This window comes from Ctenopharyngodon idella, chromosome 20 (assembly GCF_019924925.1).
Source record: "Ctenopharyngodon idella isolate HZGC_01 chromosome 20, HZGC01, whole genome shotgun sequence".
NCBI classification, from domain to species: Eukaryota; Metazoa; Chordata; class Actinopteri; order Cypriniformes; family Xenocyprididae; genus Ctenopharyngodon; species Ctenopharyngodon idella.
Window position 1 is genome coordinate 16,338,431 of NC_067239.1, and position 14,484 is coordinate 16,352,914.

The following is a 14,484-nucleotide window of genomic DNA, read 5'->3' on the forward strand; positions in this document are numbered from 1 at the left end:
TGAGTTTTTTTTTTCTTTCATAAAAACAACAGTCCTGTTCAAATTTAAAAAATATTTATTCAAAATATATAATTTTGCAAATTGATCATGTTAACGGAATGTCACTAATGAAATAAACCAGAAACTGGTTCCATAGTGTTTATAAAAGTCAAGTGCTGAACACACCTTTAAGACACTGGCCTCATCACTATTAAGACAATTGTCCAACTTTGGAAACTTTGGCCTTTAAATCAACTATAGTGTCACAGCAGCAGTAAATTCATTAGCTTGCATAGCTCTTCACCTAAGGGATTGTTTGAAGATTGAAGGATTTGCTGGTCTTTGGTCAGTGGCAGTGATTTTACAGGTATAGACAAAACAAGCCAATAAAGAAAAAGCATGCCCAAAACCTCAGTACTATTGTTTGTGCACACTATAATAGGGCAAAACATCATGGGTTTGTAATAAGAGCACTAAAACCACTTTAGATTTCCTGGATATTAGTTCAGCCTTTATCCTTGCAAACTCATTTTAATATGAGTTCAGGAGAAAGCTTAAAGGGATAGTTCACCCAAAAAAAATTACAATTTTGTCATCACTTACTCATCCTCAAGTTGTTCCAAACCTGCATGAGTTTAGTTTTTCTGTTGAACACAAAAGAAGATACTTTAAAGAATGTTGGTGGTAACCAAACAGTTGACGGTAGCCATTGACTCCCATAGCAGGAAAAAAAGTACTATGGAAGTCAATGGCTACCATCAGTACCAACCAGGACCTGGTTACCAACATTCCTTAAAATATTTTTTGTGTTCAACAGACAAAAGGCACTCATACAGGTTTGGAACAGCATGAGAGTGAGTAAATGACAAAATTTTCATTTTCGGGTGAACTATCCCTTTAACCTTTATCCAGTTAACCAGCTCTTAAAGTCCTGTATTATGTTAAACCCAACCTATTACTATTAAATATTAAACTATGAATCTGTACAGCCATACATACACACTTCATATAAATCAAGACTTATCTAGGTTCTTTGAATTCAGTCTGGTCCAGGATGGAAATGCTCACTGAGATTTAGTGAAACTGGCCCTCAGTCTTTCAAAGTGCTAACAGCGATTGTGAGGGGGAACAGTCAAGGTTCTTTGGCATCATCAGCAGGAGCCAAACTCCTCTATCCACTTCTTATATTTCTCTATATCAGTAGCAGATACAGACTTGGACACTTTCTTCAGTGCCGTCTCAAAGTCCTCCATTGTAGTGGGCATGTGCATCTCATCTTTTGATAAGTTTCTGATCTCCTCAGGGGTCAAACCCTCAATCCGCCTTCTCATTGCCATCAGGGATGCATCTCTGCAATTACATTTAATCACTTTTAGAACTGGCACTTTAAACATTGAAAATAATTTCAGGCTAAACTCAAGGTGATGTAAGGACAGTTGAGAGATTTACCTGCAAACGTTGGTGATGTCAGCACCAGAGTATCCCTCCAACTGCTCAGCGATCTTGTCCATGTTGACATCATTGGCCAGCTCAAGCTCCTTCAGACTGATCTTAAGTAACTCCACTCTGCCTTTAGCTACGGAAATACAATGTGATTTTAAATACTTCAGTTATGTTTATTTGTCTTGAGCTGAGATGTATTAAGCTGATGGCATGTAATACGATATGATGATTGATGAATTCTGGGTAATTCTGAACACCTGAGGGCAGCGGGATATAAATTCTCTTCTCTAGTCTCCGTCTCAGAGCTTCATCAATGTCCCAAGGGAAGTTTGTGGCTGCCAGAACCATAACCATTTTTGAAGGGTCATTTTCAGATGTCCCACCAACACCTGGATAACAAAAGAGGTGTATTTATTGATTTTTTTTTTTACCCAATAAAAGAGTGTAGTTCACAGCCATCAATAAAATCTGTACAGTTACAGTTTGTAAGAAAAAAATACCATCCATTTGGACGAGTAGTTCAGCTTTGACACGTCTGCTGGCTTCATGTTCTTCTGAAGTTCCTCTGCGGCTACATATGGAGTCTATCTCATCAACGAAGATGGTGGTGGGGGCATAAAACCGTGCCTGTATAAACATGCAAACACCAACATAAATGTATGTACAGTAATAAAACAGAAAGCAGTTTTGGCTACCATTTTACATGTATTAATGAGGGGTGATACAGGAAGTGTATGTGATTTTACCATCTCAAACAACAGCCGTACAAGTTTTTCAGACTCTCCTCTGTATTTGGAGGTGAGGGTGGAGGAGGACACGTTAAAAAAGGTGGTTCGGCACTCAGTGGCAACAGCTTTGGCCAGCAATGTCTTTCCTGTGCCTGGCGGACCCACCATCAACACTCCCTAAAATCATATGTGAGTTCAGTTACTGTGTGTATGAAAAATACTGTATATAATGCAGTAAAGATCACCACAAAAGAGGATGATGACACACATGAAAGAATGTTACATACAAGAAATTATTACTTTTATTCAGCAAGGATGGATTCATTTTTTCAAAAGACTAAAAAAAAAATTATATATTTTGACAACAAAGATATTTTTTAATGTTACAAAATATATCCATTTCAAATAAATGCAGTTCTTTTGAACTTTCTATTCATCAGAGAATCCTGAAAAAAGTAAAAAAATAAATAAATAAATAAAAAATAAAGACTTCCACAAAAATATTTCTGAAGAATTATGTGACAATGAAGACTGGAGTAATGATGCTGAAAATTCAGCTTTGCCATCACAGGAATAAAATTACATTTAAAATATACTTGGAAAAGATATATTTGTAATAAAATTTCACAATATTATCGTTTCTACTTTTTTTTTTGATCAAATAAATGTAGCCTTGGTAAGCATAAAAGTTCTTTCAAAAACATTTGAACAGTAGTGTATAAACATGAATAATGTAAAAAAGTACATTAATAAAAGGAAATGCATTTTCAAGGGTACCAACTACAGAACACAATGGCCATGTACACACTACAACTAAATTCGGTTGTCAGTTCACCTTTTAGTGCTTAATCCTGTTCTGTACACACACAGTTTCGTAATTTACAGGATTGACAACCACATTTTAAAAAATTCTACGCATTGTGTACAGATCCAAACTGAACAACTAGTTGTTAATGACGTACAATGAGAGATATGAGAGATGAGAGACGAGAAATACATCACTGATGCATGTTAAAATAGGCATTTTAACATGCATCAGAGATTTATCTCTTGTCTTTATGTGCGGTGCAAGAAATCATAGTGAAAGCAGTACAAGCCTGACTCTTGTTGCTAGATCTTACAAATCAGTAAACAAACAAGAACAAGCCCATAAAAAACAAAATAAATGGAAAAGCTTTATGCTCAAAATAAGCTCGAAATAGAGACCCGCACCTGCTCACTTTAATAAACTCGATCACTGTATGAGCCTAGCTTAAAGCGTAAGTTTTGCCTCTTTGACGCCATCTCTGTTCAAAACCAGCAATTGCAGTTATTTTGCGGAATTATGATCTTTACGTGGGTTGTGCATCGGCACGGCTCCTCAGCGCGGATGAATCTAATGTTTTAAAGAGGATGTGTGGCTGTCAGTCACCGCACTGGTGGGTACTTCGGAATCACAGATTCTACATCTTGGAAGTATGACCAAAATAAGAATTTTCACCAGAGAATATCATCTGAACAAGTAAGTTACAAATCTGCCACTTGTTCTGACCAACTAAGAAAAAAAGCATTACAATAAATCGGGCTACCAGTGGTTATTAAATCTAACAATCGCTTAGCTCATATCACATCAACCCGTGCAAATTATTAATATTGATATACTTTGTTATCAAATTGTTAATGTTAACAACATCAGCATTGCGTAACTATGTGTATTTAGTGTGTATTAGTGTTACCTGTAGATTTCAATTTCTGTACAGTCTAATCTCTAAGTGTCCATTTGTCATACCATACAAACCATCATCAAAATGATAAGTTTAATTATTCCAGCTGCTGTGAGAAAAGGCTATAACTGATCCGCCACCTGCAGCATCCCTACATGCCATATAGCCTACTAGCTGGGACTCGTTCTTTATGTAAACAGACGTGACGTAATGACGCAAAGACGAACGACAGCATGCTCGAATTTCCCACGGAAATCAACCAGTACCACTCGAATTAGAAAACATTATTACAAGTTTACCGGTTTGAATTGGGCTAAGGTAAGGAGATTTTGAACACCGGCTGGTTTTGTACTTCATTTTTAACCAAAAAAAAGTTACGGACTGCACATAAATGGAACAATAATTTAGAGGTCTCACTCTCGCATTTAAATGTGGTTGTCACTCCTGAAGCTTTACAGTGTGTAAGTGGCCAATAAGATGTGAAGAAATTACATTGGCCTGTTATTTGGAAGTTTTGAGATGGAGCTTTATGAAATCCATAAAGCATACGTGATTTTCTTTGTGGGCATTCATACCTTCCACGGGCGTCTTATTCCTTTAAAAAATTCAGGCATCCACATGGGCAGAACCACTGCTTCCTTCAACAGCTTCTTGGCCTCCTCCAGGTCAGCAATGTCATCCCTATAACAAAAAGGCCATTTGAGAAAATAAATGAGAAATGGAAGCACTTTTGGAAAAATGTGAGATGAGAGCAGATAAACCCACCATGTGACATTGGGGTTTTGGGAGATTATGTCTCTCTCCAGAATGTCAATCAGGTCTTTGTCCTCTCCTCCTCTGTCAAACCTCTTCACCTCTGTTTCCACACCCTCCGCTTTGTTCTACAGGGAGCAGAGAGTTTTGTCAAAACTTTTTTTAATTATTATTTCTTTGCCAAAAGGTTCTGACCAGCTTTTTCGCTGAATTAGGCACTGTTGCAAATGGTTTTGAAAAATGGTACAAATCAAACATCAGTTCTGTTGTTTTAGTCTTTGGACAAAACCAAAGTGCTTATAGTCAAGACTACAAAGCAAACACTTGCCATGTATTAATGGTTTTAATCTCTTTCTGAACTGTTTGCTTTGATGTAAGAAACCGGTATCACAGGTTTATAATAACACAGCGTAAGGCATCTGATCCTTTAAGTAAATATTGTGACCGTGAGCAGTTTATAACACAGTAGGCTTTGTTCAAACAGCAGACAGAGATGGGAAATGGACCCCTTACCTTGTCATCTTTTGGCTTTGACGGGTTCTCTTTCTTTTCTTTGCCTTTCTGCGGTCTTCCCTTGTCTCCATTGGCAAAGCGCGGTGAGGGTCGTGGCTGGCCGCGGGGGCCAGCGCTCAACCTGTTTCCATGGCCTTTGCTGTCTTTGTACGGCCCAGAGGATTTGCGCACTACACATGGAGATGACCTGTTCACAAACACACAGACACATAGTATCAGGACATACAGTGCTGACTTTGAAGGGGCCCTTTAACAATATTATTTTAATTTTGCTGAATGAATTAACTGTCCTTAATTAATGGGGCTGTAATCTCTCATTCAATTGTTACTTCATAATCAGATTATGCTTTATATAACAGGCTCAACAGACCTTTAATAGCCTCAAGGGAGGCATGAAAGAGTACGAAGGGCTGCGAAACGGCAGGAAGCTATTCAGATCTTAATCTAATTCACATGACAAGAGTGCTGATGGGGGCTTTAAAACTCAACAACAACTACTAAAGGCAGGATTCCCACACAGTGTGGCCAATGAATGTCCATGACTTTTCAGTTGTTTGAGATACTGTATAAAAAAAAAGTCATGCAAGTGTAAATTTAAATAAATAGTAAAAATTAAATTATATATATATATATTATATATAATTTATTACTTTATAAATGTCTCCAATAAGATGTCCTGAGCAATATCTAGCTGAATAAATGAGCATAATTAAAAATGTATGTATATTCAGTATAGATATTTCCATGATCTTTCCGGTGTATTTGTTATTAAAATAAATGTTATTAATGCCCATTCATTTTTTTTCAGGCCTGGAAATAAAAGACTTCAAATTCTCAGTTTTATTTTCCAAAGCATCCATGAACTCTAAAATTTTTTTCAAAGGTTTTGCAAGATCCATGACCGTGGGAATTTGTGTGAAAAGTCAAACAGAAAAAACAGTTGTACACATCTGAAACCCAAAGTGGGTTAATGTTCGGCAACAAACAAGAAAGGCAGATGTCTGAACACTGAAATTTAACCTCCAGAAAATTTTATTACAACCAAGTGAATGCAACATTTCAACCTCTTCATTATGCACAATCCATCAGGTGCCTAAACGGTCAAACCTAACAATCCATCAGGTACCTGAAGAACACCTTACTGTTCGAACCTAACAATCCATCATGAACCTGAAGAAAACCTAACTGTTCGAACCTAACAATCCATCAGGTACCTGAAGAAAACCTAACTGTTCGAACCTAACAATCCATCATGAACCTGAAGAAAACCTAACTGTTCGAACCTAACAATCCATCATGAACCTGAAGAAAACCTAACTGTTCGAACCTAACAATCCATCAGGTACCTGAAGAAAACCTAACTTTTCGAACCTCACAATCCATCAAGTACCTGAAGAAAACCTAACTGTTCGAACCTAACAATCCATCAGGTACCTGAAGAAAACCTAACTGTTCAAACCTCACAATCCATCAAGTACCTGAAGAAAACCTAACTGTTCGAACCTAACAATCCATCATGAACCTGAAGAAAACCTAACTGTTCGAACCTAACAATCCATCAGGTACCTGAAGAAAACCTAACTGTTCAAACCTCACAATCCATCAGGTACCTGAAGAAAACCTAACTGTTCGAACCTAACAATCCATCAGGTACCTGAAGAAAACCTAACTGTTCAAACCTCACAATCCATCAAGTACCTGAAGAAAACCTAACTGTTCGAACCTAACAATCCATCATGAACCTGAAGAAAACCTAACTGTTCGAACCTAACAATCCATCAGGTACCTGAAGAACACCTGATGACTAAAAAAAAAATTAAGCCAAAATACAACGCAGAACACCACATATGTTCAAACACAGAGTTCTTACTTTAAATGTAAACTATTTAACAACTCTATGAAATATGTACACATAGCCTGTTATAAGAGTAAAAGAGTTTGTGAGATCTGTCAGAATAAAACCAGACACAGAAGTGTACCTGTGCTCCACGTGAACAGGCATAATGTCATTCTCTTGGCCAAAGCTGCTGGGTTTGGATGGGGTCGACTCCAGCTGGAAGCTCTCAAGTGTTGTCATGATCTCCCGGACTTGCTTCGTCTCTTCATTTATCTCCTGCCAAACCTTGATGAGACACATGAACACACAAAGGCCTGTTACAACAAGTAAAATACATTAAATAGACTGAATCATAGACAGCGTGAAGAGCAGGAGAAACTATAACCTGCTGCCATTTCTGCTGTAGAGAGGAGTCTCTGACTGAGTAGAGGTACTTTTTGATCTGCTCCAGAACACCCTGATAACAGACCACTGCAGAGCTGTAGTTCCCCAGCAGCGCGTATTCTCGAGCCAGCTTCACATTCTCATTGATCTCAACCAGACTCATTCTGCAAAAGTTTAAATACGAGGAACAACTTAAGACATATGGAAATATGCTTAGATTGGCATGTACACTATATTGTTATGCTAAGAACAGATGTTAGTGAGAATATAAACAACAGTGAAAGCACATGATGAACACATCAGCCAATCACAAAACTAGATAAACATGGGAAAAATACAACGATGTAACAACGTTTCAGCTATTTCCAGGAAAATACGTCAAACATTTAACATTATGAGCTTACGTCAAAACAAACACACTTTAACATTATGTTAATAACAGTGTGTGTAGTTATGAACCAACCTGTACAGTGATCAACCTCTAAAGTAAAACAACTATCCTGAAAAAGGCACAGCATAGGGATGAAAACTCGTGTGTGCTGCTGTGGACGACGATTATATTTGAAAAAACTTAGAATCCACACACACTCGTAAGTTAACTTCAGAAGTTAACTTGTTTGGGAAGGGCACTTAAGATTGTGAAGGCGGAATCAAATGTAAAAATCTCTCGTCGTCCTGCTTTTCAACATAAAAGTCAACATAGCTAGAATCTTTTTTCAAAATAAAAGTAATGTATGGCGCGATATAACATTCAATAAACTAAATCAATTAAATATTAATAAACTATATACACACACAAAAAAACATCTAGTTAAAAATAATGCAATTAATGGAAAATAATGTAATAAAACGTTTTTTGTTGTGCACATGCAGAAAGCAATATTGCCATAGTAAAATTGGAACTACCTAACATTGAAACATCAACGTTTGGGCCATGCTATTACAATGTTATTAAAAGGTTTGGCTATGCTGAGGCAATGTTGTGTTCTCTCGTTTTCTGGGTAGGCTTTAAGTCTATATGCTACAATAAACTTTTTAAATAGAGGTGTTCATTTAGTTGTCCTAAAACCCAAATTAGTATTGCCAAGATCAGGGTTCCTACATATTTTCCATTTCAAAATTCCATACTTTTCCAGACTCAAATTTCCAAACCTCTCTGTGGATTTTCAGACCATATTTAACATAAATGGTTCATACAGCATTATTTTCAGCTTTTTCTCGTCGTTTTTTTTTCCACTGATTTTCTCGAAGTGACAACATACAGAGCCCCTAAAAATATATATACATATATATACAGACTTTTGTATGCACACGAGAAACCTTTGCCCTCGAGAAACTATTCACATGCACACAGGAATTTTTTGTAATTTACAATTTCTAGTTTTGTATACTATAACCTATTTCCTTTGTGAGCATGCCACCTTACTTTGAAGAAAACGAGAGCATAGATGCACATGAATTCATAGAGATCTATTTACTCAAAAATTGGCTTTCCTTAGGGTAGTACCTCTAATATCAAGGCCTATGTCCATCTGTGGCAGCGGAGAAACCATGACAAGTGGTGACACAGCCAACTACCAGCTGCCAGAGGGCAAAGCCTCCTTCCTATGATTTGACTAGCGATGCCCCTTTTTCTTTCATCAAAGAGAGAGGGGTAAAGAACAAGAAAGAAAAGCAAAAAACTACAGTCTGTTCAAGCAAAAAACTACAGTTGTGCAGTCTGTTCATGTTGGTTCCATGAAAGTTGTGCAGAGAACGATGGGGTTATAGATGATGATGGTGTCTTGACATGCAAGGACTGCTTGTTTCCAGAGATGTAATGAGTTAACCTCTGCAGGTTGTTTTTATTAAGGTAGTACTCAAGGTTTGTGCAGGCTGTAGGTTTTCAAAAACACTGTTATTCTATGTGTTTGTTGTTTAGTAAAATAGAAAACATTAGGCCAAATGTTCTTCTAATGTTCTTAAATGTTTTTAACTGCAGTGCACAGCATGGTCATGAATTCTGACTCAAGGTTGAATCTACTAAATTTTGTTCAAGCTGTGAGTTGTTGTTTTTTTGCATGTTTTGAGATTTTATATTTTACCTTCAAATAGGCTTTTGCTATGCCTGTTGTGGTTGTATGTGTTTGTTTTTAAGTAAAATGAACTAGAGACTTATAAATAAATAAAAAAAAAATGTTTAAAACATATGAATAATACATACATGTTTATTTTAACATTTAATAAGTTGCATCTGTTAATATTAATGGTACTGAGCTAACATAAATGAACAATTTTTCTATTAACTTTAACATTTTTATTAACATAAACAAAGACTAATAAATACTGCAACAAGAGAATTGCTCATCGTTAGATCATATTAGTAACACTTTACAATAAGGTTCCATTTGTTAATACATTAACAAATGGAACCTTATTGTAAAGTGTTAATAATAAATGTGACTTGATTTGACCAACAGAGCTCTCATTTAATTTCTGTAACATGAATGCTGGCAAACAGATGTAATTAAAATGAAACAACAAAATCAACATGTAAAAATAAATATTTTCCTGTTTTATTGTTAAACCATTGTTTTTAGTCAAGAACATACAATTCTTGAAACTTATGCAATCATAAAACTGTGGTAAATGAATTTAATATATTGACAGTCCTCGTTCCTGTTATCAAAAAGTGTGAAATCAAGCTTTGCATAATTACAGCAAAAATCCCAAAAGGAAATTTATAGGCTATAGAACCTCACTGAACCATTTTTCAAAGAGTGAAACTGGGCTGTGTTAATGAATGAACACAAACACCTCTAAAATTCAGTAAGAGCACTAAACTCATGATCATTTCATAAAACAATTCAGTTTAGGTATGATTTAATTAACCATACTCAATGTTTAAATCAAGACAACAACACAAGAATAATTTCAGTTTCAGTTCTGTGAGTTTATAATGTCAGATATTTATGTAGGCCTACTTTATAAACTTGTGAACTTTTACAATGTTATGCCATAATTTTAAAGGAGCTCATTATATATGTATTTGAAATCAGATCTACTCATATTATGTAAATAAGGTTTACAGCAGGTGTAAACAGTGATAACCAAACCCTTAATCTGAAGAGCGGGGTGGGGTGGGGTGCTATAAACCATTAATGCTCATTTGATTACAGAGAATAACCACCCCGTCCTCCTTTTGTCAATCACTGTGTCACACCCCCCACCACACAACACACTACACCACATCCACCATCTGCGGCGCTATCGAGCCCCCCTGCACCCGCCCCACCACAACCCTGCAGGGGGGCCAAGTAATTATTTGCGGTCTGCGGCAAATTCGTACCGTTACACGCGTCCGCAATCCAGTGAGAAGAACAAGCTGCCAGAGTCTTCTGAATGACGTCACAATGCGAGTGACTGTTATGCAAATTAGTGTTTAGAATCTGCGTGACGTCAGTTGCAGGAATCCTATTTAAAGGCGCGGATTTCTCTCTCAAGCTCACAGTTTCTCTTAAATCTCACGACTCGCACTCATTTGTGTTCCTTTCATCTCTACACTGCGACAGGTTCATCACGGGCTCATGATGACAGGTGATTGGCGCTTATAGCGGACTATCTGATTGTTGTCTCTGTGATAACCTGTATTTGTAAGTGTTGCGCTCTAGGCTCGCTGTCTTTCTGAGGAAAGAAAGGCGGTCGTTCAACCCCCGCTGTAGTTCTTCGGTTGCCGAGGCGCCGCACGAGCTGGACGAGCTGCTCTACAGCGGCCTCGGACTCTGAGGAGCTCGCAGGCGATTTGGTGCTCTCCCTCCGAGTGGAGACGAGAGACGCACTTCTCCGTCCTGTAATGAGTTATTGGATGTGGTGACATGCGCTGTAGAATAGGGGTTTTAATGGGCGAGCTGACGGATGTTCCTCTTTTGTTCTTCCCCTCCCCTGGATTAAGTGTTTCTCTAGTTTATTAAACCGCGCTAGAGGCATTTATGCAGACACGAGCATTTGATTCGGCGCTTACGCTTACAACTCTTGTTTCGTGTGGCTGCATTTAGGCGCGAACTCTGAAGCGGACATTTTGTCGTGCGCTATGGTTTTGGCGCTTCGTGCTACCAGGCCCTAGTCTGCCCGACGAACTCCTATTCATTTCAGCCCCGCTGCTGTTTTGAGTTGGAACAAATGAGTGGACGAGTCGTATTAAGAGTAATTCTTATGGCAAACTGTTCTAACACTATTGCCATAGTTGCTGCAGAGTGAGCTTACTGTTTTTCCTCTCTCTCTCTCTCTCTCTCTCTCTCTCTACTTTATGTGCGCACACCACCTCGTTATTCCTGTAATTACGAGATTCTAGTTTGTAAAAAGAGTTCACGTCCTCGTAGAGCTCGTAATTACAGCTTGTAGACTGGGAGTTTTCTGAAAGCTCCCAAGTGTAACACGTGGCCGCTGTACCACCGGACCGCTGTAGATTCATTTAGGCCTTGATGGTGGTGCTATAGAAACGCACGTCCGAGGACGTGAACAGCTCCGAATACAACGTCACGTGTTATCATCTCAAGATTCATTGCTGCGCTGCGTTAACCCAGGCACATGCATTTGATTTTGCTTATGCTTCCAACTCTTGTTTCGTGTGGCTGCTTTTAGGCGCAAACTCTGAGTTCTGCAGCAGACATTTTGTCATGCGCTATGGTTTTGGAGCTTCATGCTGCCTATCATTAGTCTGCCCGACTAATTACTATTTTGTTTTGCTTCGCTGCTGCTTTGAGCTGGAATAAACGAGTGGATGAGTTCCTATGGGAAGCTGTTTTAACACTAAGGCCATAGTGGCTGCGGGCTGCAGAGTGAGCAGATGGTTTTTCCTACCTCTCTCTCTATTTTCTGCACTGCATAATGCAGGCACGTGCATCTGATTTGGTGCTTACGCTTCCAACTCTTGTTTCGTGCGACTGCTTTAGGCGTGGACTCTGAGGAGATCCGCAGCACACATTTATCGTGCAACATGGTTTTTGGGCACTTCATGCTGCACACTATTTTGCATGACTAATTACTCTATTCTTGTCAGCCCAACTGGAAATGTTGAGCTGAACAATTGTGTGAATGAGTTCACATGTAAGAGTAATTTCTTATGGCAAGCTACAGAGTAAGCAGATGGGTTTTTCCCTATCTCTCTCTGCATGATAGTGGTAATTGGGTTTAAGATAACTGGCTCAGCTATCTCTTACCATGGTCATCCTCACTTTATGTGATTGATGCGGCACTTATGCTACCAAAACTCGCTTCACATGACTGGCTGCATTTAAGCACTACAAATGTTTGACGCTTCATGCTACCAAACAGTGATTTGCATGACAAATGTTCTTGCCAGCTCTGCTGTTGCATTGAGCCAGAACTTCCGCATGAATGTGTTTGCGCATAAGAGTAATTTCCTATGGCAATCTCTAAGTCAGGGGTCTCCAAACTCGGTCCTGGAGGGCCATTGTCCTGCAGAGTTTAGCTCCAACTCCAATTAAACAGACCTGAACCAGCTAATCAAGGTCTAATTAGGCATACTAGAAACTTCCAGGCAGGTGTGTTGAGGCCAGTTGGAGATAAACTCTGCAGGACAGTGGCCCTCCAGGACTGAGTTTGGAGACCCCTGCTCTAAGTTATTTTCCTCTCTGTTAGCCTGTTCCGCCGCTTGTTGCGTTTTGGACCGATTTTGACCGCTCTCAGCGTTTTAGCTTTCGTCTGAGAAGATAGCCCTAAGACCATGTGTACAGGGTCTATGTTGGCATCCAAGCCCCACTTCTGCAGTTGGCGCTGGCTTGCCCAATCAAGTGAGACTGGTTCATGACCATTGATCTAAGGATGCGTGATTCCTCATCCAGATCGTCAAGAGATACAGGAAGGTCCTCAGGTTTGCTTTTGGAAAAAGATTACCAATACGGCATTCTTCCGTTCGGACTGGCTCTGACTCCTTGAACATTCATAAAGTGTATGGACGCGACTCTGGTCCCATTGCGGCTCCTGGGCATCTGAATTTTAAATTACTTGGACGATTGGCTGATATTAGCTCAATCACGGTTCAGCAGTAGCTCATTGAGATTTCATACTCAATCATTGAGGAGTCTTATGCTTAAACATTTATAAGTGTGTGTTGCTGCCAAGTCATCGAACAATTTTTCTAGGTGTGGACTTGGATTCTTGCACGATTCGGGCATGTTGGTCGCCTGCACGTGTTCAGTCATTACAATGCTGTTAGATCCACGTAGGTTTATGCTGCAGACTGATGGGTCTTCTGGTAGCAGCGTCCCCTGTAGTTCAGTTGGGCCTGCTCCACATGAGATCATTTCAGTGGTGGATCAAGAGCCAAGGGACCTTGCCTCAGTGTCACTCTCTGCAGAGTCGTGATTAAGCGCAGAGGCTCAGAGGAGTCCGGCTAGGGGCGTTTTGTCGCAAAGCTATCACAACCTCACGGGCTTGGAGGCAGTCTATCAGGGCTGCCCAACTTTGGAGTTTGGAAAGAGCTGCATCGTGTGGCACAAACGGTTTGGGGATGCTGGCAGTGTTCTGGCACTCAAATGGTTCTAACCCTATTTGAGGAGTTGTCATATACTGGTCAGGATGGTGTCTTGTACTTGAATCACCAGGGAGGACTACGTTCTCGCCCCTGTACGGGATGGTGAGGTGTGTCCTCCTTTGGGCACAGACCATGAAGGCTACATCCTCAAGTAGCGAGCCTCATTGCAGAGGTTCGGACAAGCAGAAGTGGATTGTTTGCTTTGAGTATGACTATGTCTCCTCTGTCGCTGAAGTGAGACATCTGTTGTTGGTGGCCCCATTCTGGCCCACTTAGATATGGTTCTCCGATCTGGTCAGTCTGTCCTCAGACCTGACCTGCCCCCCCGTCCTAATTTATGGAAACTGTGGGTGTGACCCCTGAGCAGAGCACATTAATGTTTCTTAGCTCTAGAGCCCCCTTTACGAGGTGCCTGTATGCTATTGAGTGGAAGCTTTTGCCTCTTGGTGCAGGCATTGCGGCCTGGACCCAGTCATTGCCCTGTAGGTTCAATATTGGAGCTCATGCAGAGTCATTTCAGCAGGGCAGCCCCTACCACTCTTTAGGTTTATGTGGCAGCTATATCTGCTGAGTATTTTCCCATGGGAGTGATGTATGACCTCTTGGCCT

General features: G+C 39.6%; 1 protein-coding gene across 1 annotated transcript; it reads right to left on the reverse strand.

Annotated features, from left to right (window-relative positions):
* Window positions 1-37: 37 nt before the first annotated feature.
* katna1 (katanin p60 (ATPase containing) subunit A 1) lies at window positions 38-8,025 on the reverse strand. The gene is made up of 11 exons (XM_051875306.1): window positions 7,804-8,025; window positions 7,342-7,504; window positions 7,099-7,241; window positions 5,120-5,306; window positions 4,619-4,734; window positions 4,429-4,534; window positions 2,169-2,327; window positions 1,923-2,049; window positions 1,680-1,811; window positions 1,429-1,555; window positions 38-1,329 (listed from the first exon to the last, which is right to left on the reverse strand). The coding sequence occupies exons 2-11, from the start codon at window positions 7,501-7,503 to the stop codon at window positions 1,131-1,133; spliced, it is 1,458 nt and encodes a 485-aa protein (XP_051731266.1). The 5' UTR covers window position 7,504; window positions 7,804-8,025; the 3' UTR covers window positions 38-1,130.
* Window positions 8,026-14,484: the final 6,459 nt, after the last annotated feature.